At 32.8% G+C, this 22,903-nt stretch overlaps 2 protein-coding genes and 1 long non-coding RNA gene across 3 annotated transcripts; all 3 read left to right on the top strand.

Moving 5' to 3' along the window:
- Positions 1–4,742: 4,742 nt before the first annotated feature.
- On the top strand, positions 4,743–6,139 carry LOC114189199 (uncharacterized). The gene is made up of 2 exons (XR_003605579.2): positions 4,743–5,110; positions 5,857–6,139. It is a non-coding gene; the product is annotated as an uncharacterized LOC114189199 (long non-coding RNA).
- A 2,255-nt stretch (positions 6,140–8,394) lies between these two features.
- On the top strand, positions 8,395–9,105 carry LOC114188308 (uncharacterized). Its single transcript, XM_028076905.1, has one exon. It carries the CDS (start codon positions 8,395–8,397, stop codon positions 9,103–9,105), a length of 711 nt encoding a protein of 236 aa, XP_027932706.1.
- A 1,006-nt stretch (positions 9,106–10,111) lies between these two features.
- On the top strand, positions 10,112–15,797 carry LOC146885436 (uncharacterized). Its single transcript, XM_085674927.1, has 9 exons — positions 10,112–10,384; positions 11,446–12,514; positions 12,619–12,785; positions 12,866–12,986; positions 13,077–13,701; positions 13,867–13,983; positions 14,423–14,533; positions 14,641–14,870; positions 15,466–15,797. The coding sequence occupies exons 1-9, from the start codon at positions 10,112–10,114 to the stop codon at positions 15,795–15,797; spliced, it is 3,045 nt and encodes a 1,014-aa protein (XP_085531053.1).
- Positions 15,798–22,903: the final 7,106 nt, after the last annotated feature.

Raw genomic sequence — 22,903 nt, 5'->3', positions numbered from 1 at the left:
CTCTTCATTTCCTCTTCTTATAACAAACACATATAATAGTAGAATTCAAAAAATATTACTATCATTCGCTATTATATCATGATACCAATTCATGAATACCATTTTAGATCAAGCATTCGTATCTCATCAATTTGATTTGGTGGTATTGTCAAATTTGATGTCGTTTTTTCCAGATCACGTTCTATTGAATTGTTAAATTCATTATATGTAACTCTGATAACTTTAGAGATTTGTTTTATATTGTCTTAAATTCTTGGTTCTTATTAAATTTCTCAAGCTTAGTTAACGTAAATGCATTTCTTTTTCATCTTCATCACAAACCTTCCTCTTTGAAAAAAAGGAATCAATTTTTTTACTTTTTATCATAATCTTTCTAATATAAATTTATCACCTCTTACCTATTTAGAATAAATAAAATTTATATTCACAAATCACAATTATCACAATGCAAAACATAATAAAACTCATACTACTTTAATTAAATAAGCAATACTGTATAAATTCAAAACTTAAAAAAAAATACCATAGGTAGCGAAAAACACAAAATCCCTAAATTTCATAATTAAGGATCATAATAATTTAGGAAAAATTATAATTAAGGTTTATACCAATTTCATAAAAGAATCCCTAAAATCATAATTAGGGGTTATATTAATTTAGGATAAACTTAATTTGGAAGAAACATCCTAAAAAGAATCATAAACTAACATACATAAATCATAATAAGATACTAACTTTGATTTGTGATAGATCATGCAAGAATGTATACATGAATCTCAATATATGTGTTTCCAACCTCTATTTCCCAACCTTTGTATTTATCTTTCTTCATAGACTTTCATGATAATTTACATGATGGAAAGATCTTATAGTCAGAAAAAAAATCCTAATCTCTTTTATAAATTAATGTCTCTATTAAATTTTTTTATTTTTTATTTTATTATAATTTTCCATAATATAATTTTAATATAAATAATATATAATATAATTTTAAAAAATATATAAATATATATAAAAAAAATTCAAAAAAAAAAATGGGGGAGCCACGGCTCCCCCCTGTCACATCCTAGGTCCGCCAGTGGTTGGACGCATCTTGATTCTACACACTTTGATGAGTACACTGATCGATCTTTGTTGCACAAGTGTCTACTCGCCCCTCCGACTACAAGCCACCACCTAATAGTCCACACGCGAGAATAAATTGCCACGACCACAATCCGCAACACCAAGTGGAGTTCCCGAAAACGAACCGCAGTTCATAGTTATCCCCAAACTACCAAACTCAATCAGTTACACTGAAGAGGGCAATCTTCCAAAACCTCGCCGTACGAGCCACGATCTCGCACACTCCACTAGACTTCCAAAACCACAAGGCTACAACCTCGAGTGGTCACGTGTTACCCCAATACAAGTTACACTCGTAACTGGGCCCCTAACAAAGCATCGCCTCATGACCTCCATCCAAAGTGGTGCAGGAATCCTCCTCGCGATCCAACTCTGCACCCAAAACAGTCTGGCGCACTTCTCGCGTTGCTAGGCGGAACTTGGATCTAGACCGCTTGGCAAACACCTCACGCCGCTAGGTGCCATACGCTTTCCAAAGCCTCTACCAGATCTTTTCCACCTGGCGGGGTCACATTTTCCACCAAGCGCCATGCCTTCCAAGCTTCTCTAGTTTTCCTTTATCACCTGACAACACACCCCAAGCCGCTAGGCAGCACACCCCAAGCCGCTAGGCGCCACACCGATAGCGTCACTACTATTGGTTTTTGACACTTTGAAGCAAGTTCGAAAGAACCCCAAGCACTATACATATAATCCATAACATGAAATATGCTTATTCAATCATAATCACATGACTGGATCATAGTCCAACACAATCCTGAACAATCAAACAATATATAAAAGTAGGAAGAATACATAATCATTGCCCCAAAATATCGCACGGACAATAAAACAATAATAATGATAATAAAATAATAAATAAAATCAAAAAAATGATAATAATAAAAATAATAATAAAATAATAGTAAAATAAAATAATAATAAAAATAAAAATAATAATAAAAATAAAAATAAAAATGATGAAAACAATAATAAAATAAAACAAAATGATAGTAAAATAATAATAATAATAACAAAATAAAACAATAATTAAAATAATAATAATAATAATAATAATAATAATAATAATAAAATCATAAATAAAATACAAAAATGATAATAATAACAATAATAATAAAACAAAACAATAATAATAATAATAATAATAATAGGAATAATAATAATAATAATAATAATAAAAATAAAAATAATAAAATAAAATATTAATAATAATTGTAAAATAAAATAAGAATAATAATAATAATAGTAATAATAATAAAAATAAAAATAATAATAATAACTAATAATAATATATAAATAATAATAATTATAATAATAATAGTAAAAATAATAATAAAAATAATAATAATATTAATAATAAAATAAAATAATAATAACAAAATATTAATAATAATAGTAAATAATATAATAATAATAATAATAATAACTAGTAATAATATATAAATAATAATAATAATAATAAATATAAGAATAATAATTATTATTATTATAATAATAATAAATAATAATTATAATAATAGTAATAATAATACTAATAATAGTAATAATAATAATAATAAGATAATAATAATAATTATGCCACATTTAGGAGAAAAACTGTAGACATCTTGGCAAGTGAAAAAAAGAAGAATCATGATAATTATAGCAATGATAGGGTCACAAAAGCCAAAAAGAAGAATCATGATAATCATAGTAATGATTGGGTCACAAAGAGAACTCAATACAACCGAAACAACAAGCACACACATACTCTCTAAAACCACATACAACAAACATTAAGAAGTTAGACGATCCAAGAATTTGATTCAGGAGAAAGCTTTCATGCATCAATATATAATACTATTGCATATAATCTCATTAAGATGCACCAAGCGTGTCTAACCCCTTAGGCTACCATTGCTCCTTTATCATAATTTTCCGACATTAATTACTTTATAGATTCCTTCCCTTATAATTATTATACAAATATTTATTTATTTACTTAATTTTCTCGGATCTTAAAATCACAAAGGAGTAGAAGCAACGTGTGACGTTCACGAAGAAATGATAACAGAGGAGTTCAAAGTTTTTGAATTGTACGACAATAGAATATATTTTTTAATAGTAAAACTCATTAAAAAATAAAGAGTAAAAATACAAATGTTTAAAGAATGTGTAATGGTGTAAAGTTTATTAACGTTTGTGGCGGTCAAAAGAATTATCACAAATGCTAAACATTTTCGGCAGTGTATCTTAAACGTTAAAAAATAACCCTTAAAAATATATTTTTTAATCGACTAATAATATATTATCATAACTATTATTAACATTGTTCCTTCATAAACAAATAAGGAATGTCAAAGAACACAAGTGTAACACCCAATTTTATCCTGACAAATAACATTGTTTTAAAAATAAATAAATAAAATAAATAAATAAAATAAAATAATAAAATAATATATATATATATATATATATATAATAAGTGTTAGATAAAGAAGGATAAAAAATAATAATAATTAATTAATAAAAGTTTTTTTATTTATTTATGTTTTTTTAAGCGTTGAGTAAAATAGTTTTTGTTTTTAGGTTAAAATACCTTTTTGGTCCCAATTTTCGTAAGTTTTTTCAAATTTGTTCTAATTTTGGTTTTGTATTTAAATAGGTCTTAATTTTCGTCAAGTTTGTTCAATTGGGTCCTTTTTTGCTAACACCGTTTAAATCATTAACGGCCATGAACAGTGACTGTCACGTGTCACTTCATGGTTTTTTTGAATTTTTTAAATTTTTTTTAAATTTTTTTTAAAATATCCACGTGTCAATCCAGTAGTGTGCCACGTGCCAAAGTGAATGTTCTATATTCAATTTGGTCCCTATATTTCTTATTTTTGTTCAATTAGGTCCCAATTTTTGTTAACATTAACCAATTTGGTCCCTATCGAAGATGTGACCAAATTTAATTTTTATATCAAAGTTATAATGATGTGAATTTTAATATATTATATAAAAATATAAAAAAATGTGAATTTTAATATAAAAATTAAATTTGGTTTTAATTTGGAGAGGGACCAAATTGGTTAATGTTAACAAAAATTGGGACCTAGTTGAACAAAAATAACAAATATAGGGACCAAATTGAATTTAGAACATTGACTTTGACACGTGGCACGCTACTGGGTTGACACATGGACATTTAAAAAAAAAATTCAAAAAAACCACGAAGTGACACGTGACACGCTCCTGGGTTGACACGTGTACATTTAAAAAAAATTTAAAAAAATTTAAAAATAAATAAAAATAAATAAAAATAAAAATAAAAAAAATTCAAAAAAACCACGAAGTGACACGTGGCAGTCACTGTTCATGACCGTTAATGATTTAAACAGTGTTAGCAAAAAAAGACTCAATTGAACAAAATTGACGAAAATTGGGACCTATTTGAATACAAAACCAAAATTAGGACTTATTTGAAAAAACTTGACGAAAATTGGGACCAAAAAAGTATTTTAACCTTATTTTTATATAACAAAAAAAAATATTTTCGTTTTTAATTAATTAATACATTCAGAAATATAAAATTAAAAATAAAAATTGAAAATAAAAATTGTTTGCAGGATAGGAGGGAACGGTTTTTTTTTTTTCTCTTCTATCTCAACTTCCTTCGACCGCTGCTCACCCCATTTGCTAACTAAGTGGGCACAAGCAAGCACCAGGAGGTTCACACACACTATTCATCATCATCATGATACGGTTTTCCTCTCATTTGATTGTATCCCCTCCACTCACGAAAGGGAATCTTCACAACCAAAATGAAACAAATATACGATTGATTCACACAACATTTCATTCATCTATCATCATTGCCATCCACCCTCTTCCTCACTAGCATTCACGCTTGAACACTACGCACTCTTTGTGGTTTTTTTTTTTCTCACACAAAACCCTCAAATCGGCGGCGTCAGACTTTTGGTCTAGGCTTGCGCTCTGCTCCATGCTCGCCGACGAGGTTCTCCAATCTCTTTCCCTCAATTGTGATTTTATTTATTTATTTTGATTGATTTGTGTTTGGTTGTTTTAATTGGGAGTTTCTTCCTTCTTGTGGTTATTGGTTTGAATTCATGCAATTTTAGATTTAAACCCATTGGGTGTTGTTTAGGTTTGTGATTGAGTGAGTTTTCTTATTGTTATTAGATTTTGGTTTTAATTTAATTCTAGTTTGAGTTTTTGATGCCATTTCTTTGCTGCTGGAAATTCGGATTTATAATTTGTTTTGCAGTGGTGGTTTTGAGTGGAACGAAAAATATTGTTGTTTCTGAATTGAACGAAGAAGTGCGGAATGCATATTTTAAGTTTTTAAGTCTCGCTTAGTGAATTTAATAATGGATCATTTTGAAATCAGTGAGTATGGCAAAAGAGTTGAATTCAGTTTTGGTGATTTTAATTAGGAGTCAATCAATTGATTTGGGAATTATATTTTTGTTTAATGATAATCAAAGTTTTATCTTTAAATTCTACGTCATTTCTGAGTTGTGATGTTAATAAGTGATGCTGGTTTGATGTTTGATTTAATTGTGTTTGGTACTATTTAGTTTTTGCTGATACAATTCCGTGAATGAAGGAAATTGAGTGAGGTTCATGTGGATTGGTACAGGGAATCCGAATTGACTTAATTCTATGGGCTAAGAATTTATTTGCAGGGCCAAGTTTTGAGAACGAGGATTTAAGGTTTTTCTTTTACTTTGCTATTGGCAGGAGTCATTTGCGGGAGATTGGGTATATGTGTTGGGATCAAAGATTAATACATTTAAAATCTCGAAAACATAATATTGGTGCATGTGATGGAATGGTGTATGGTTGGGTCCCATTTTAATGTATATAATATAATTTTGAAGGCATGCGAAATGTTATTTCTAGGTTTAACATGCCCAGGAAGCAAAGTAATATGGATGTTGTGATAGGGGAGCCATGTAGGTCTTTAATATTACATGATGTAGACTCACTTTATTTATTTTATATAGTCCAATAATTTCAGTTTCATGAGATTAAAGGGTTAATTCCCTAATACGTTTTTATTATGCACATTTGTTAGCTTTTTTCGGTTAGGAATTATGTCATAAATTATTTTATTCATTTATTTATTTTTGTTGTTAGTTTTTATTTAACTTTTTATGATTATGTTTAGTTTGTTTTTCTTTAATTTTTTTGTTAAATAGATTTAATCATGAGCCTTATTTTTAACATTTTTCTTTTTTTAATATTTATAAAAGTTTTGGTGTTTATACGGTCGTCTGCATCGTCTAGTATCTGATCATTTTATTCAATTTTTTTTAGAAGGATAAGTTTTTGGTGTCTAATCGACCGTTTATTCAAAAATTATAAAATATGTTTTGGTATCTAATCAACCGCACGCATCACACGATACTTCTTTATAAAAATACAATAAATCATAAAATAGTTTTAGTGTCTAATCAACCGCACGCGTCACATGACACTCCTTTTAACAAAAATATAAAAAATCATAGGAATGTTTTGGTGTCTAATTGACCGCTCGTGTCACACGACACTCTTTTTAAAAAAAATACAAAATATAAAAAAATTGTGTTAACTCGACTACACGTATCGCATGACACTTATTTTCAATAATGTGAAAAGATAACTTTAAAAATTAAATATTTTAATCAAGTTTTATAAAGAACTACATAGCCATGATTTCTCATTTTTAATGAGAATACCAAGGTTTTAACCCTTGTCAGGTCCCTTTCACTCAAAACATATTTTGTCCAATTTATTTCTTACTTTTATGGGAAAAATAAATATTTGACATAAACACATCTCTTTTGCAAATTTAATTAAAGGTATTGCCTTTGGACGGGGGCTATAGGGTGCTAATACCTTCCTTAGTGTAACTGACTCCCGAACCCTAAATTTGGTTTTCGCAGACTTTATTTTGTGGTTTTTCATAGTTTTCCAGAATAAACAATGGTGACGACTTCTAATTTTTTTTTAAATTAATTATCTTTTATAGTTCGTCGTCCCGTCGCAATTTAGGTTGCGACAGATGGCGACTTCACTAGGGACACCAGAGAGTCAAGCCTATTTAATCGAATATGCGAAAGCAAGGTGTTTAATTTAGATGTTTTGTTTTTCCCTTCTCGATTTATGTATATTATATATTCCTATTGGTGTATGACATATTTGTGGATATTGAACCTTAGGGTAAAAAATATGTTTTTGTATGGATCTCTTTTGTAGGTGGGGGTTTAGGTTTGCATTTTTTCTCCCTTCACACACTCACCTTATATTTTGTACATGACATGAGCGTGACCCTATACCGGGTCTGAGTAGCTTAGAATTAGAAGGGGATTTTGTAGCAGTGCCACAGTGGATGTACTTCCCAAGTGGTCATTGTGAGAACCTCAGCTAGAGTCTGTTTGCTTCATTTGATACTCTTACATCGTGTTGTTTCCCAACTGTTGTGAGATATGTCGTGAAGTGGCCTATAGCTCTAGTGACCTTTTATCCTTAGGAAATAGGAGACTATCCTGGTGAGCACATATACCTGCCTTAATCCTATGACGCGCTTTAACCTTATAAGGCACAAAGGAAAATGTGTATTCCTATAATTCCTATTCTATTTTTTTTGTATTTCTTTCTTTGTGTTTTTCTCTTTGGGTTGTAATAAGTTATGTAAATTATTCATAGCATTATGTAGTCTATAATTTTTTTCTTTTTCTTGTACATTTTCATTGTATTCATTCTAGGTAGAAAATCATAAAGATGTGTCATTTCCTTGGAGAAGAAATGGAAATTAATAGGGAATCTGGAGTGGGAGAGCATTATGGTTCAGAGTCACTAAAAAAGAAGCAGTCAATTAGAGCGAAGGGAGGAAACTTGACTTATCTTCGAGAGTTGGTGGGGAAGATGAAGACTATCCAGAGGAACGATTTTCGAAGGAAGTATGGGAATTTACTGAATCTTCTAGAGATTGACACAAAGGTTCCAGCTATTACTGCTTTGGTTCAATACTATGATCCGCCGCTCCGGTGCTTCACCTTCAAGGATTTTCAATTAGTGCCGACAATAGAGGAATTTGGGGATATTCTAGATCTACCATTATAAGGCAAGATTCCTTACAAGCATACAACGCAAAATACGTTTGTTTCAACACTAGCAGGAATCTTGAAAATACACCCTGCAGAGTTAGAAGGCAAAATGATTACGAAGGGAACCATCAAAGGCATTCCTAAGGGGTTTCTAGAGGGACATTTACGCTAATTGGCTGATAAAGACATGAGGGAAACCTTCATGGATGTACTGACGCTCATTCTTTATGGCGTCATGATTTTCCCAAGCATTGATAACTTTGTTGATCTCTCAGCCATTAATGTTTTCATAGCATTTAAAATCAATGCAGAAAATCTAGTCACAGCAGTTTTAGCTGATGTTTATGGAAATTTGAATATGTGTTATGAATCTAAGAAGAAGAAGTTGTCATGTTGCTTGCCAGTATTATATAAATGGTTTACTTCTCATGTCAGTCTAAATTACAAGCCAACAACTAAAGGAGCACAAGAATGGGCGTGTTTTTTTACTAAATTACATAATGGAATGATAAAACGAGAGGTATCCTGGCAGCAGAGATCACATATCATACATTGTGGGGAGTACCCAAATGTACCTCTTATAGGAACCAAATATTGTGTTAATTATAATCCGATATTAGCACAAAGAAAATTTGGGTATCCTATACGAGGTGCACCAAATCCAGAATCTTTAGTTGTAGTGTGGAATTGCTATGAAGAAGGGACATCTAATGATTTACTTCGACGAATTAGAAGTGCTTGGGGCAGTGTGATGCGTGCAGAAAAAGACTCTAGGCCATGGGTAGTAAATGAGAAGACGTCTTATCAGCAATGGGTAATGGATAGGGTTAAAGTGGTGAAACTACCATTCAAACCAGTTACCTTCATGCCAGAACAACAAGATGTGGAGAGTGAATAAGTAAAAACCCTTAAAGAAGAAATAGAAAAGATGAAGCAGAAAAATGTTAAGCTTGTTAATGATCTTCAAAAAGCTCACCATGAATATATAGATCTCAAACATGACAAGGAAGCCAAGATTAGAACTTGTGATGTATTAATAAAGAAGCAGAGAGAGGAAAGAAACCATCACTTCAGAGTACAATAGGATCTAGAGGTAGCTAACAAAGAGCTAGCTTTGAGAGGCAAAGAGAAGAAAGCGGTGGCATTGTCTGAACGTGAGAAAATTGCATTATGTGAAGAATTGGCAAGAGACAAAAGGGAGGCATTAAACAAGCTGCGTAATACACAAGTTAGGATTAAGGAGATGGATCAACAAACAGAAAAAATGACAGCAACTTATGAGGCAAAGCTAGAAGAAGAACGTTGGTATAGAGCAGAGTTAGAAAATGACATACAATACAGGAACATAGAGTTTGAGAGACAGATGAAGGATACAGTATCAGCTTATGAAGCAAAAGTGGCTGAAGAGAGTTGGAATCGGGCAGAGTTGGAGGAGGAAAATCAGAGATTGATAACTGAATGTGCTGAATTAAAGGGAGCTGTAGAGTATTGGAGAGGATGTTTTTCAAAGTTAGCAGCTATAGCTAACAGAACAATTGAAGATGTACCCAGGATTTTAACTAATGTTGAGATTGCAATGCCTATATTCAATCCACCAAAAGCAATTGAAGATTTCCTTGGTTATTGCAGGAAGCTAGTAGGGGAAATGAAGAATATAGTGGCTAGAGCTCGAAGTTGATGTTTATGTTTTTTTTTCTTTTTCTTATTATGAAGTTCTGAACATTGTGGATTTTCTGATGAATCGACTACTTCATTCCATGTTAATTTCCATTATTACTTGCAATGTTATTCACACAACTTTATAGTTTCTAGCTAGAATGTTTGCATTTGCATTTGTCTTTTCTTTTCCTTTTTCGCACTTCTCATTTCATTTGAATTAAATAGAAGAGTGACAATAAGTGAATATGACAAAATTTCTGAGACACCCTTATAGAACTCGAGCAAATTCCAAAACAATGAAGGATTGGGAAAATGCGCACGAGGAAGTGAAGGAAGAAATTATCCAAGTGAAGGGTGAAATCAGCCAAATAAAAGATCAAATGGGTCAGATCTTGGAGGCATCGAGGGCTATGAAGAGTTCAGGAGAAAGTTCAGCAGTTGATGATGGTACTTCCTACCCTTCAGGCTTTCATCCTCATGTATCAAGTGGACCTTTGGTTTACCCATCACATCATCAAGTGAGTCAAGGGACATCATCTTAAGCTTTTCCACCTTATGGCTTACCCCCGGGTTACACACCTCCAATGGCAGAGTATGTAAAGCAAGTTAAGAATCCATTTTCTGGTGGTAATACAAGCATACATGTTTCATTACCTAATGAGTAGTTCCAAGTGTCAATTGGGATGGTTGATTTTAGGAACCAAATACGCCTAAGAGAAAGTGTGGTTGGAATCACAACCTATACAGATCCTAATGTATCGATTCCACCACATGTTTCGACTATAGGTGTGGGTTTTTAAGAAAAGACACTAGCTCAGGTGATTTCATCGACTGAGAATAACAAGGGAAAGTTAAAGATATTGGAAGAGAGACTACGGGCTAATGAAGGGAATAAAAGTTATGGATTCGGTGATGCTGTAGGCTTATCTTTGGTCCCTGACGTGGTGATACCCTTAAGTTCAAAGTGCCTGAGTTTGAGAAATATAGGGGGACTACGTGCCCAAAGAGCCATATAACAATGTACTGTCGAAAGATGGCTGGCCATACTAATGATGAGAAATTGTTTATCCACTTTTCCCAAACTAGCCTAGTTGGGGCAACGCTGAAATTGTATATGCATCTTAAGCCGATTCATTCATTCTTGGATGGATCTAGCTGATGCTTTCATAAAGTAATATAAATTTAATATGGATATAACACCAGACAAAATACAATTGCAAAATATGACAATGAAGAAAATTGAAACTTTCAAAGAGTATGCCTAACGTTGGAGAGAGATAGCTGCCCAAGTTGAGCCACCACTATATGATAAGGAGATGGTTACAATGTTTGTGAATACACTACAACCTCCATTTTATGAGCATATGATTGGGAATTGGAATATATCTTCTAATTTTGTGGACATCATCATCATTGGTGAAAGGATTGAGACTGGGCTAAAAAATGGTAAAATTGCATATGGCCCGCCTGCGGCTGCAAATACCAAAAAACCAGGTTTCAATCAAAGTAAGAAAAAAGAAGTTGAAGTTCATGTTGCATCCGCATGGGATAACCATACACCTGTTAATTACCAATACAGCCTATTTCAATCAATCAGTTGCAACCTCAGAAAGCGACTGCTAGTGATAGTGAGAACCCTGGTCAAGGTACCAATACAAGAAGGGAGAGGAAGTTTATTCATTTTACTCCCATTCCTATGACATACACAGAGTTGTTACCGATGCTTCTTCGTAAATATTTTGTTGTAATTTGCCCAATGAGGCCACAACAACCTCCTTTTTCCAAGAGTTATGATCCAAATGCTACATGCGACTACCATAGAGGGGCAAATGGGCATTCAACAGAAAGGTGTTTTCCTCTCAAATATAAGGTACAATCTTTCATTGATTCGGGGTGGTTGACATTCAAAAAAGATAAACCTAGTATTGAAAATAACCCTTTGTTGGGGCATGAGAATACTTCAACAAATGCTATTGAGGTCAGGGAGAAGAGGTTGGTAAGAAAAGTGAGTGAAATTCGGAGCTCTATGAAATTCATCCTTGAAGCACTATTGGAGAGGGGGCTAGTAAAAGGTGAATATGATCTGAGTAATGCATGTGCATTCCATCCGAGTGCCGAACATTCTATTAATGATTGTGTGGAGTTCAAGCTAGAGTTGCAAAATCTAATTGATAAGCATTTCCTGCAATTTTTTCATGAAAAGAAGGATGAGGAGGTATTGACACAAACTGATGAACAGTCCAATTTAACCACGCCAGAACCTTTAGTGATTCCTTTCACTAGACCTGCACCTTCTCTCATGGAACAAGGAAGGCAACCCATGGTGATAAAAATGCCCTCCTCTTTTCCTTATGAAAGTGATAGAGCAGTTCCATGGAAATATGGAGTACATGAACTTGGTGAGGGACAACAAGTTGAAAACACTTATGTGCATGAAGGTCCATTTGTTGAAAATATATCAGGTCTTGGTGGGATAAAAAGGAGTGGTCGTTTCTTTACACCACCAGATCTAAGGAAGGAAGGATGTCATAGAAGTAAAGTAAATGATGGAATTGAAAAAGCAAAAGAGATATTAAGAGAAAAGACGATACAAGATGAGGAAGAATGCAAAAAGGATAAACAAAAAGAAATATCAGATGAAGAGGCCCGTGAATTCTTGAAATTCATACAACAAAGCGAAACAAGGTGGTGGAGCAGTTGAATCGTATGTCAGCTCGTATTTCGCTTTTGGAATTGCTCATGCATTCGACAGCTCATCGAAGATTGCTAATGAAAATACTGAGTGGGGCTCATGTTGAGCAAAATATTTCGTTGGATAAATTTGAAGGGATTGTTAATAATATTACCATTAATGATTTCCTTACTTTTTTGGATGATGAGATACCCGTTGAAGGAAGAGGACACAATAAAGCTCTTCATGTATTTGTTAAATGTCTCGACCATGTTATAACTCGTGTATTGATTGATAATGGTTCTTCCTTAAATGTGATTCTCTTAAGGTGACGTTGGAGAAGTTATCACGTGATAAATTCCCTATGAAGCCAAGTACTATGATTGTGAGAGCTTTTGATGGTAGCAAAAGTGAAGTGATGGGAGAAGTAGAGTTGCCAGTTCAAGTTGGTCCGTGTGTATTTCAAATAACTTTTCAAGTAATGGACATCTTACCAGCGTACAATTGTTTACTTGGTAGACCTTGGATTCATTCTGTAGGGGTGGTGTCTTCCACTTTGCATCAAAAGTTGAAGTATGTAATAAGGGATAAGATGGTAACAGTTTCAGGAGAGGAAGATTTTCTGGTGAGTGGTCCTTCATCTGCTCGATATATTGAAACAACAGAGGAAGCTCTTGAGATGGCTTTTCAAGCTTTGGAAATTGTGGGGAATATATGTGTTGAACCATTTCAGATAAAGCCATATTTTTCATGTGCCTCTTTGATGATGGCAAAGGTTATGTTGAGAGAAGGTTATGAATATGGAAAAGGCCTAGGCAAAGTCGGACAGGGACCAATATTTCCACTGAAAATTGTTGACAACAAGAATAAATACGACCTGGGGTACAAGCCTACTAAGGAGGACAAAAGAAGATTAATGGAGGAAAAGAAAGAACGAAGCTTAGCTCGCTTGCAGGGTCGGGAGCCGAGGGTAGGAAAGATCTCTATCTGTGACTTAAAGAAGAGCTTTTGTAGTGCTGGATGGATCAATGCTAGTCAAGTGGCAGTCGTTGAAGATGAATCTGGGGAAGGAAGTTTCATTTTGGTGCAGCGCTGTCCTCCCGACATGCAAATCGATAATTGGAAAACCGTGAATTTACCTGTGGTGTTTAAGTTCAATCAAATGTAATGCTTGTTTTTCTTTTTTGTTTTTCTACAAAACATTCTAGGATGTCTTTATGGATTGGTTCTATCTTTTCATTTTCAATTAATGTGATGTTCAGTTATGTTTGCTTTCACTACATACTTTATTTGTCTATTTATTTTCTTTTATAAATCCAAATAATGCAGATATGACAATGAATGTTTTGAAAATAATGATGTCAATATTCCTAATTTTGAGCACCTTATCGATAATATTGATGATGATCATGAAGACAATTGGGAACCTTCTTCTGAGTTTTTAAGGTTAGTGAAACAAGAGGACCGAGAAATAAAACCCTATCAAGAAACCATTGAAATACTTAATCTAGAGGATGAAGATGAGAGAAAAAAGGTTAAAATTGGTAACAACATGAGTAAGGAGGTACGAGGAAAATTATGTGATTTGTTGAAATAGTTCAGAGATGTGTTTGCTTGGTCATACCAAGATTTGCTTGGTCATACCAAGATATGCCTGGGTTGGATATTGATATAGTACAACACAAACTGCCACTTAAAGAAGAATGTCCCCTGGTTAAACAAAAGTTAAGACGAATGAAACCTGAAATGTCACTAAAGATTAAAGAAGAAGTGAAGAAGCAATTTGATGCAGGGTTTTTGGCGGTAGCAAAATATCCTCAATGGTGGCTAACATTGTCCCTGTGCCAAAAAAGGATGGTTAAGTTCAAATGTGTTTTGATTATAGGGATTTGAATCGAGCTAGCCCTAAGGATAATTTCCCACTACCACATATTGACATCTTGGTGGGTAACATTGCTAGATTTTCATTGTTCTCTTTCATGGATGGATTCTCCGGGTATAATAAGATTAATATGGCACCGAAAGATATAGAGAAAACCACATTTATTACGCTTTGGGAACATTTTGTTACAAAGTAATGCCATTTGGACTTAAAAATGTTAGGGCAACTTATCAAAGAGCGATGGTGACTCTTTTTCATGATATGATGCATAGAGAAATCGAGGTTTATGTGGATGATATGATTGTTAAATCTGAATCGGAAAATGATCACATCGTTAATTTAAGAAAATTGTTTGAAAGGTTAAGAAAGTTTAAACTCAGATTGAATCCAGCTAAATGTACCTTTGGTGTAAAATCAGGAAAGTTGTTGGGTTTTATTGTTAGTGAAAAAGGTATTGAGGTGACCCAGATAAGGTGCGGGCAATAATGGAAATTTCAGCTCCTAATACTGAAAAAGAAGTGTGAGGGTTTTTAGGTAGACTAAACTACATTGCTAGATTCATATCCCAATTAACCTCCACCTGTGAGCCAATATTTAGATTGTTGCGTAAGAATCAAGTTGTGGAATGGAATGAAGATTGCCAGGAAGCCTTCGATAAAATCAAACAGTATTTGCAGGATCCTCCCGTACTGCATCCGTCAGTATCGGGGAGGCCCCTCATTTTATATTTAACTGTGTTGGATGAATTTATGGGGTGTGTTTTAGGGCAGCATGATGAGACATGGAAGAAAGAGCATGCCATTTATTATTTGAGTAAAAGGTTTATAGGTTGTGAATATTCTATGTTGGAACGAGCTTGTTGTGCATTAACATGGGCAACGCATCGTTTACGCCAATATATGTTGAGTCACACTACTTGGCTGATATCCAAGATGGACCCAATTAAGTATATTTTCGAAAAGCCTGCTCTCACTGGTAGATTGGCTCTGTGGCAAATGTTGTTATCAGAATATGATATAGTCTATGTGACTCAAAAAGCCGTTAAGGGAAGCGCTTTAGCAGAGAATATTTGGCTCAACAGCCCATTGAAGATTATCACTCTATGCAACCTGAATTCCCAGATAAGGACATTCTTGCCCTATTTGGTGAAAAGGAGGGTAGCCATCATGAAAAGGCTTGGATATTACTGTTTGATGGAGCATCCAATGCACTTGGACATGGAATAGTGGCAGTGCTCATCTCGCCAGAGAATCATTACATTCTGATGACAACAAGATTGTGCTTTAGTTGTACCAACAATGTTGCAGAATATGAAGCATGTGCCATGCGTATTTTGGTAGTTATCGAGTCGAAGGTGAAGGTGTTAGACGTGTATTAGTGGCTCATCAGTTAAAAGGGAAATGAGAGACTAGCGACCAAAAGTTAATCCCTTATCAATCATACATTAAAGGATTGATGAAGCATTTCGATTCCATTGAGTTCCATCACATTCCACGAGAGGATAACTAATTAGCTGATGCTTTGGCCACCTTGTCGTCAATGTTTGAAATTAGTCAAGATGAGGAAATGTCGATGATCAAGATGAGGAGTTATGAACAACCAACATATTGTTATTTAGTGGAAGAAGAATCAGATGGTAAGCCTTGGTATTTTGATATAAAGCGTTATCTTAAGACCCTAGAATATCCTGAAATAGCTTCTGAGAATGATGAAAGAACCCTGAGAAGGTTAGCTTCAAGTGTTATTCTAAATGGGGATGTCTTGTATAAAAGAAATCATGACATGGTACACTTCAGATGTGTTGATGCAAGAGAAATAGGGTTGATATTGAAAGAAATTCATGAAGGGGATTTTGGTACACATATGAATGGGCACTCTATGGCTAAAAAGATTTTGAGAGCTGGTTATTTTTGGTTGACTATGGAGAATGACTGTTACATGCATGTGAAAAAATGTGAAAAATGCCAAACCTATGCAGATAACATTAATATAGCTCCTACAACCTTAAATGTTCTATCTGCACCATGGCCATTTGCGATGTGGGGAATAGATGTTACTGGAGCCATAGAACCGAAGGCGTCAAATGGACATCATTTTATTCTGGTTGCAATTAACTATTTCACCAAATGGGTGGAAGCAACTTCTTAATGTGACCAGAAAAGTGATAGTAAAGTTTATAAAAAAAGAGTTGATATGTCGATATGAGCTGCCTAATAAAATTATCACTGATAATGCAACTAATCCGAATAATCAAATGATGAAAGAGCTATGTGAAGAATTCAAAATTCAACATCACAATCCGTCTCCTTATCGCTCGAAAATGAATGGGGCCGTTGAAGCTGCTAATAAGAATATAAAGAAGATTTTGCAGAATATGGTGATTACATATAAAGATTGGCATGAAATGCTTCCCTTTGCCCTACACGGATATCGTACATCAGTACGAACCTCTACTGGTGCAACGCCTTTCTCTTTGGTATATGGAATGGAAGCGGTCCTTCCTTTTGAAGTAGAAATCCATCTCTGATGGTGCTAATGGAAACTCGGTTAGAAGAAGCAGAATAGGTACAAGCTAGATTTGACCAACTTAACTTAATTGAAGAAAAAAGGTTAACAGCAGCTTGTCATAGACAATTGTATTAGAGAAGGATGAAAAGGGCATTTGATAAAAAGGTTCGTCCAAGAGAGTTTCATGAAGGTGATGCAGTCTTGAAAAATATTTTGCCTATACAAAAAGACCATAGAGGGAAATGAACTCCAAATTATGAAGGCCCATACGTAATGAAAAAGGCATTTTCAGGTGGTGCGCTAGTTCTCACAAAAATGGATGGGGAAGAGTTACCTCTACCTGTCAACTCAGATGCAGTAAAGAAGTTCTATGCATAATGATCTGATAATGATTGGGAAATATTGACATTGTTCTTATGGTTCATTGTATTATGCTTTATTGTAGTCAAAGTTTGGATTGTTATTTCTTTGTAATTTTGTCTTACGTTCTTTTGTAAGTTTCTTTTGGCATCACACTGAGCTGTTTAAAATAAAATACCATGGGTTTAAATCACGAAGTACAAGTTATTCAGTATAGCCCAAAGTGGTTCTTGAAGGGTGTCATAGAAGTGAGCAAAATAAACAAAGATCACAAATCGAAATTGTTTGACTATGTAGTTGCAAATACAGTGCATTGCTAGAAGAGGCGAAAGAAAGTTAAGAGAATTAATCAGAGTGAGGAGATATGGTTCGTGTATGTTTTGGCATTGAGGGTAGCTGATCAAATACTTCCTATTTTGAAGCATTTTACACTCATGTTGTTTGAATCCTCTAATTCATGAAGATTTCCCTAAGATAAAGGATTTGCCAAAAGAAAAGAGAACATAAATAGTATGTTGGGGCACATTTTTTATGGCCCTGTTTGACTAAAAAGGTTGTTTTGAGTAAAAAAAGTAAGAGAAAGAGAAGAGAAAGAGATTTATACATGCAAATAAAAATAAATAGTGATATGTGTCTGATGCCATTTGTTTTTGTCACTAACTTAGCTCTCTGAAGAGAATGGGGTAGTCAAGTTTTAAAATGATGTGTAGCCATCTTTTTCTCATCTAAAAAAAATGATTTAAAAACAATATATATTTCCATTGTACCCTTTTTGAGAAAAAAATAATAATATTTTGTTTCTAAAAAATACCCCTAAATAAGGATCATCAACATGTCAAGAATTGCAAGGCTATTACAAGAACTCAATTAAGTGAAAAAGCATTTCCATAGAAAAAAGCCAAAAAATTATAAATACAATGAAAAGTCATAAAGTAATAAATCTGAATGGCTGAAAAAAGAATTTAAGAAGAAAAAGTTGAGAATGAAGAGAACTTTAAAAGTTCTAGACCTTAGATGATAGTCGAGGTGATAACCTTGCAAATGATCTTTGTTACAAAATGTAAAAGCCATTGATAATTTATTTGGGCCTCTAATATCTATTTCTTTCAACACCCTTAAGCCCAGGCCACGTTACAAGCTAATTAAAGTCCACACTGATTGAAAAATGCCTGTCAGATTTTGTTCATGGGAATAACTTGGAAACAAAAATTTGGTTGTTGACACATACTAAAAAAAAACGAAAACAAAAACTCAGTCAGTTGTTAAATTTAGTCAAAAGTTTTAAGGTGAGGCAATCATTTTCGATACAAGTTCTTTCATTGATCTTTCATATCAAGACTCTCTTCGATGAAATGGTCATTGATTTTCATATGCTTTCATATCGAGGCCCTCTACAAAAGCAATGGTCATCGATCCTTCATATCGAGGCCCTCTACAAAAGCAATGATCATCGATCTTTCATATCAAGACCCTCTTCCATGGAATGGTCATTGATTTTCATATGTTTTCATATCGAGGCCCTATGAAAAGGCAATTGTCATCGATCTTTCATACCTAGGCCCTCTTCGATGGAATGGTCATTGTTTTTCTTAATGTTTGCATTGATGTAGTTTCTTTTTTAGAGCCCGAATGAAATTAGTGTTTTTGTCTTTTCTTAATTTTACTTTAATTATATAAAAATGACAAATTTTTTTGTATCATCTAGTAAGATCTAAGAAAAGAGGGACAACTGCCAAGACCCAATTTTGACTGGGCAAATAACATTGTTTTAAAAATAAAAGTAATAATAAAATTATATATATATATATTGTTGTTGTTGTTGTTGGTGGTGTTGATGTTGGTGTTGGTGTTGGTGTTGGTGTTGGTGTTGTTGTTGTTGTTGGTGTTGGTGTTGGTGTTGGTGTTGGTGTTGTTGTTGTTGGTGTTGGTGTTGGTGTTGGTGTTGTTGTTGTTGTTGTTGGTGTTGGTGTTGGTGTTGGTGTTGGTGTTATTGTTGTTGTTGTTATTGATGTTGTTGTTGTTCCTGTTGTTGTTGTTGTTGTTGTTGCCGTTACTGTTGTTGTTGTTATTGTTGTTGTTGGTTGTGTTGGTGTTGGTGTTGGTGTTAATGTTGTTGTTGTTGTTGGTGTTGGTGTTGGTGGTGGTGTTGGTGTTGGTGTTGTTGTTATTGTTGGTGTTGGTGTTGGTGTTGTTGTTGTTGTTGTTGTTGTTGTTGTTGTTGTTGTTGGTGGTGGTGTTGGTGTTGGTGTTGTTGTTGTTGTTGGTGTTGGTGTTGGTATTGTTGTTGTTGTTGTTGTTGTTGCTGTTGCTGCTGCTGCTATTGTTGTTGTTGTTGCTGTTGTTGGTGTTGGTGTTGGTGGTGTTAGTGTTGTTGGTATTGGTGTTGGTGTTGTTGTTGTTGTTGTTGTTGTTGCTATTGTTGTTGTTAATAGTAAGATATATATATATATATATATATATATATATGTATGTATATATATATACACGAATAACAACAATAACAACAATAATAATAATAACATCATATCTGTTTTGTATTTCTATTTTGTACGGGGATAAATAATGGTCAATATATTTACATTCTATTTTAACAATGATTCGTATATATGCATTTCATTTTAATATAATATATAATTTCAAAGTTTAATTATAAATTTTAATCATACAACAATATTGTTTTAATATTGGTATTATTAATATTAGTAGTAAAATTATGGTTAAATTACTCTTTTAGTTTCTCTATTTGTCATTAAATTTCATTTTGGTCCTCAAGTTTTTCGTTCTCGCAATTTGGTTCTCATTTTCTTAAAAATGATTCAATTTGGTCCTCACCATTAACTTTGACCAAACGGTGTTAAGTCAACGTCACATGTCGATTTTTGTTTTTTTTTTATTTTTTTTAATATTTTTTGAAATTTTTTTTGAACTATATAGAAGAGTTATCTATCGGAATAATACTCTTATCGATCTATTAACAACAAGTAGATTTACTTCAGGAGAATTAGTAATATGTCAGGAGAAATTGGTACAAGCAGCCGTGGATACACTTCTTGATAATGGAATTCGCGGACAACTGATGAGGGACGGTCATAATAAGGTTTACAAATCTTTTTCTGATATAATCGAGGGTAAAGAGGGAAGATTTCGCGAGACCCTACTTGGGAAACAGGTTGATTATTCAGGTCGTTTTGTCATTATTGTAGGTCCATCACTTTCATTACATAATTGTGGATTGCCCGGCGAAATAGCAATAGAACTTTTCCAGACATTTCTAATTCGTGGTCTAATTTGAAAACATTTTGCTTCCAACATAGGAATTGCTAAGAGTAAAATTCGGCAAAAAAAACCGATTGTATGGGAAATACTTCAAGAAGTTATGCAGGGACATCCCGTATTGCTAAATAGAGCACCTACTCTACATAGATTAGGTATACAGGCATTCCAACCCATTTTAGTAGAGGGGCGTGCCATTTGTTTGCGTCCATTAGTTTGTAAGGGATTCAATGCAGACTTTGATGGAGATCAAATGGCTGTTCATGTGCCTTTATCTTTAGAAGCTCAAGCAGAAGCACGTTTAGTTATGTTTTCTCATACAAACCTCTTGTCTCCAGCTATCGCGGATCCAATTTCTGTACTAACTCAAGATATGCTTATTGGACTTTACATATTAACGAATGAGAATCGTCGGGGTATTTCTTCAAATAGGTATAATCCACGTAATTGTAGAAATTTGAAAAATGAAAGAATTCCCCATAAAAACTATAAGTATACGAAAAAAAGAACCTTTTTTTTGGAATTCCTATGATGCAATTGGAGCTTATCAACAGAAAAGAATAACCTTCAATAGTCCTTTGTGGCTCTGGTGGCGACTAGATCTACGCATTATTTCATCAAGAGAAGTTCCTATCGAAGTTCACTATGAATCTATAGGCACCTATCATGAAATTTATGGGCATTATCTAGTAGTAAGAAGTACAAAAAAACAAATTCGTTCTATCTACATTCGAACCAACGTAGGTCATATTTCTTTTTATCGAGAAATCGAAGAAGCTGTACAAGGTTTTTGCCGAGCCTATTCATATGGTATCTAATCATATAGATGGTTGTATCTAAGATAAACAAATTTATGATACTGGTGTAAATTCAAATCTTCATGATTTAACATTTAACAAGGATCTTAGTTTTTTAATTTCTCAATTTCTACACAAATTAAGATAAAGAAAAGGCAGTTTTTCAATCATTGACTCAAATCCATTGTTGAATGGAATGAATCCCACTTAGTGGAATAGGGAGTTACTTATGGCAGAACGGACCAATCTAATGTTTCACATTAATATTAATAATAATAATAATAATAATAATAATAATGTAATAGTAATATATATTTGTTACCAAATTTTAACATCATATCCGTTTTGTATTTTTATTTGGTACGGGGATAAATAATGGCCAATATATTTACATTCTATTTTAACAATGATTCATATATATGCATTTCATTTTAATATAATATATAATTTCAAAGTTTAATTATAAATTTTAATCATACAACAATATTGTTTTAATATTGGTATTATTACTATTAGTAGTAAAATTATGGTTAAATTACTCTTTTAGTTTTTCTATTTGACATTAAATTTCATTTTGATCCTCAAGTTTTTCGTTCTCTCAATTTGGTTCTCATTTTCTTAAAAATGATTCAATTTGGTCCTCACCATTAACTTTGACCAAACGGTGTTAAGTCAACGCCACATGTCAATTTTTGGTTTTTTTTTTATTTTTTTAATATTTTTTGAATTTTTTTTTGAATTTGTTTTTAAATTTAATTTTTTTATTTATTTTTAACACGTGTCACTTCACAGTTGTGCCACATGTCAAAGTGACTCAATTTGGTCCTTATATTTGTTTTTAGTTTTAATTTAGTCCCAATTTTTGTAAAAATGAAGCAATATTGTCCTTCTTAGATTGAGACTCAATTTAATCTTTGTATACAACTTATGATGATATTCTTAATAAAATTGATGTTTTTATTAAATATTTGTAGAAATATTTTTAAATAAGTTTTTTTTAGTTTTATTATTAAACAAAGTTAAACCCCAAACTTAATTTCAAAAGTTAACAATTTTGTCATCATATATAAAGGCATCAAGTGTATCATATTATACAAACTTAGTAAAAATTAAAAATCAAATAACTTGTCACACATAAGTTTAGGAACTACATTTCAAGTTAAAAACAAAATCAAAGTCCAATGTTTTGTGTAGAATTTAAAGTTAATTTAAAATATTTATAGAAATATTTAATAAAAATATTAATTTTAGTAAGAATATCACCATAAAATTTATAAAAAAGTAAATTTAGTAACAATTTAAGAAAGAACAATGTTGCTTCATTTTTGCAAAAATTGGAACTAAATTGAAACTATAAACAAATATAGGGACCAAATTGAGTCACTTTGACACATGACACAACTTTGAAGTGACACGTGTCAAAAATAAAAGAAAATTAAGAAAAAAATTAAAAAATTAAAAAAATTAAAATTAAAAAATTAAAAATTAAAAAAAATAAAAAAAAAAATCAAAAAACCAGAAGTTGACACTTGGCGTTGACTTTAAC

Source organism: Vigna unguiculata, chromosome 6 (genome assembly GCF_037176805.1).
Source record: "Vigna unguiculata cultivar grain cowpea cultivar isolate G323 ecotype 2 chromosome 6, ASM3717680v1, whole genome shotgun sequence".
Lineage (NCBI taxonomy): Eukaryota > Viridiplantae > Streptophyta > Magnoliopsida > Fabales > Fabaceae > Vigna > Vigna unguiculata.
The sequence above is the reverse complement of the archived record's forward strand: the minus strand, read 5'-3'. Positions and strand labels throughout refer to the sequence as shown.

Coding starts and splice junctions, on each gene's coding strand:
- LOC146885436 (XM_085674927.1), top strand. CDS start 10,112: ATGACAAAATTTCTGAGACACCCTTATAGAACTCGAGCAAATTCCAAA. Junction 12,987..13,076: donor AGAGTTGCCAGTTCAAGTTG/GTCCGTGTGTAT, acceptor TTCATTCTGTAG/GGGTGGTGTCTTCCACTTTG. Junction 13,702..13,866: donor GTGTTTAAGTTCAATCAAAT/GTAATGCTTGTT, acceptor CAAATAATGCAG/ATATGACAATGAATGTTTTG.
- LOC114188308 (XM_028076905.1), top strand. CDS start 8,395: ATGAGGGAAACCTTCATGGATGTACTGACGCTCATTCTTTATGGCGTC.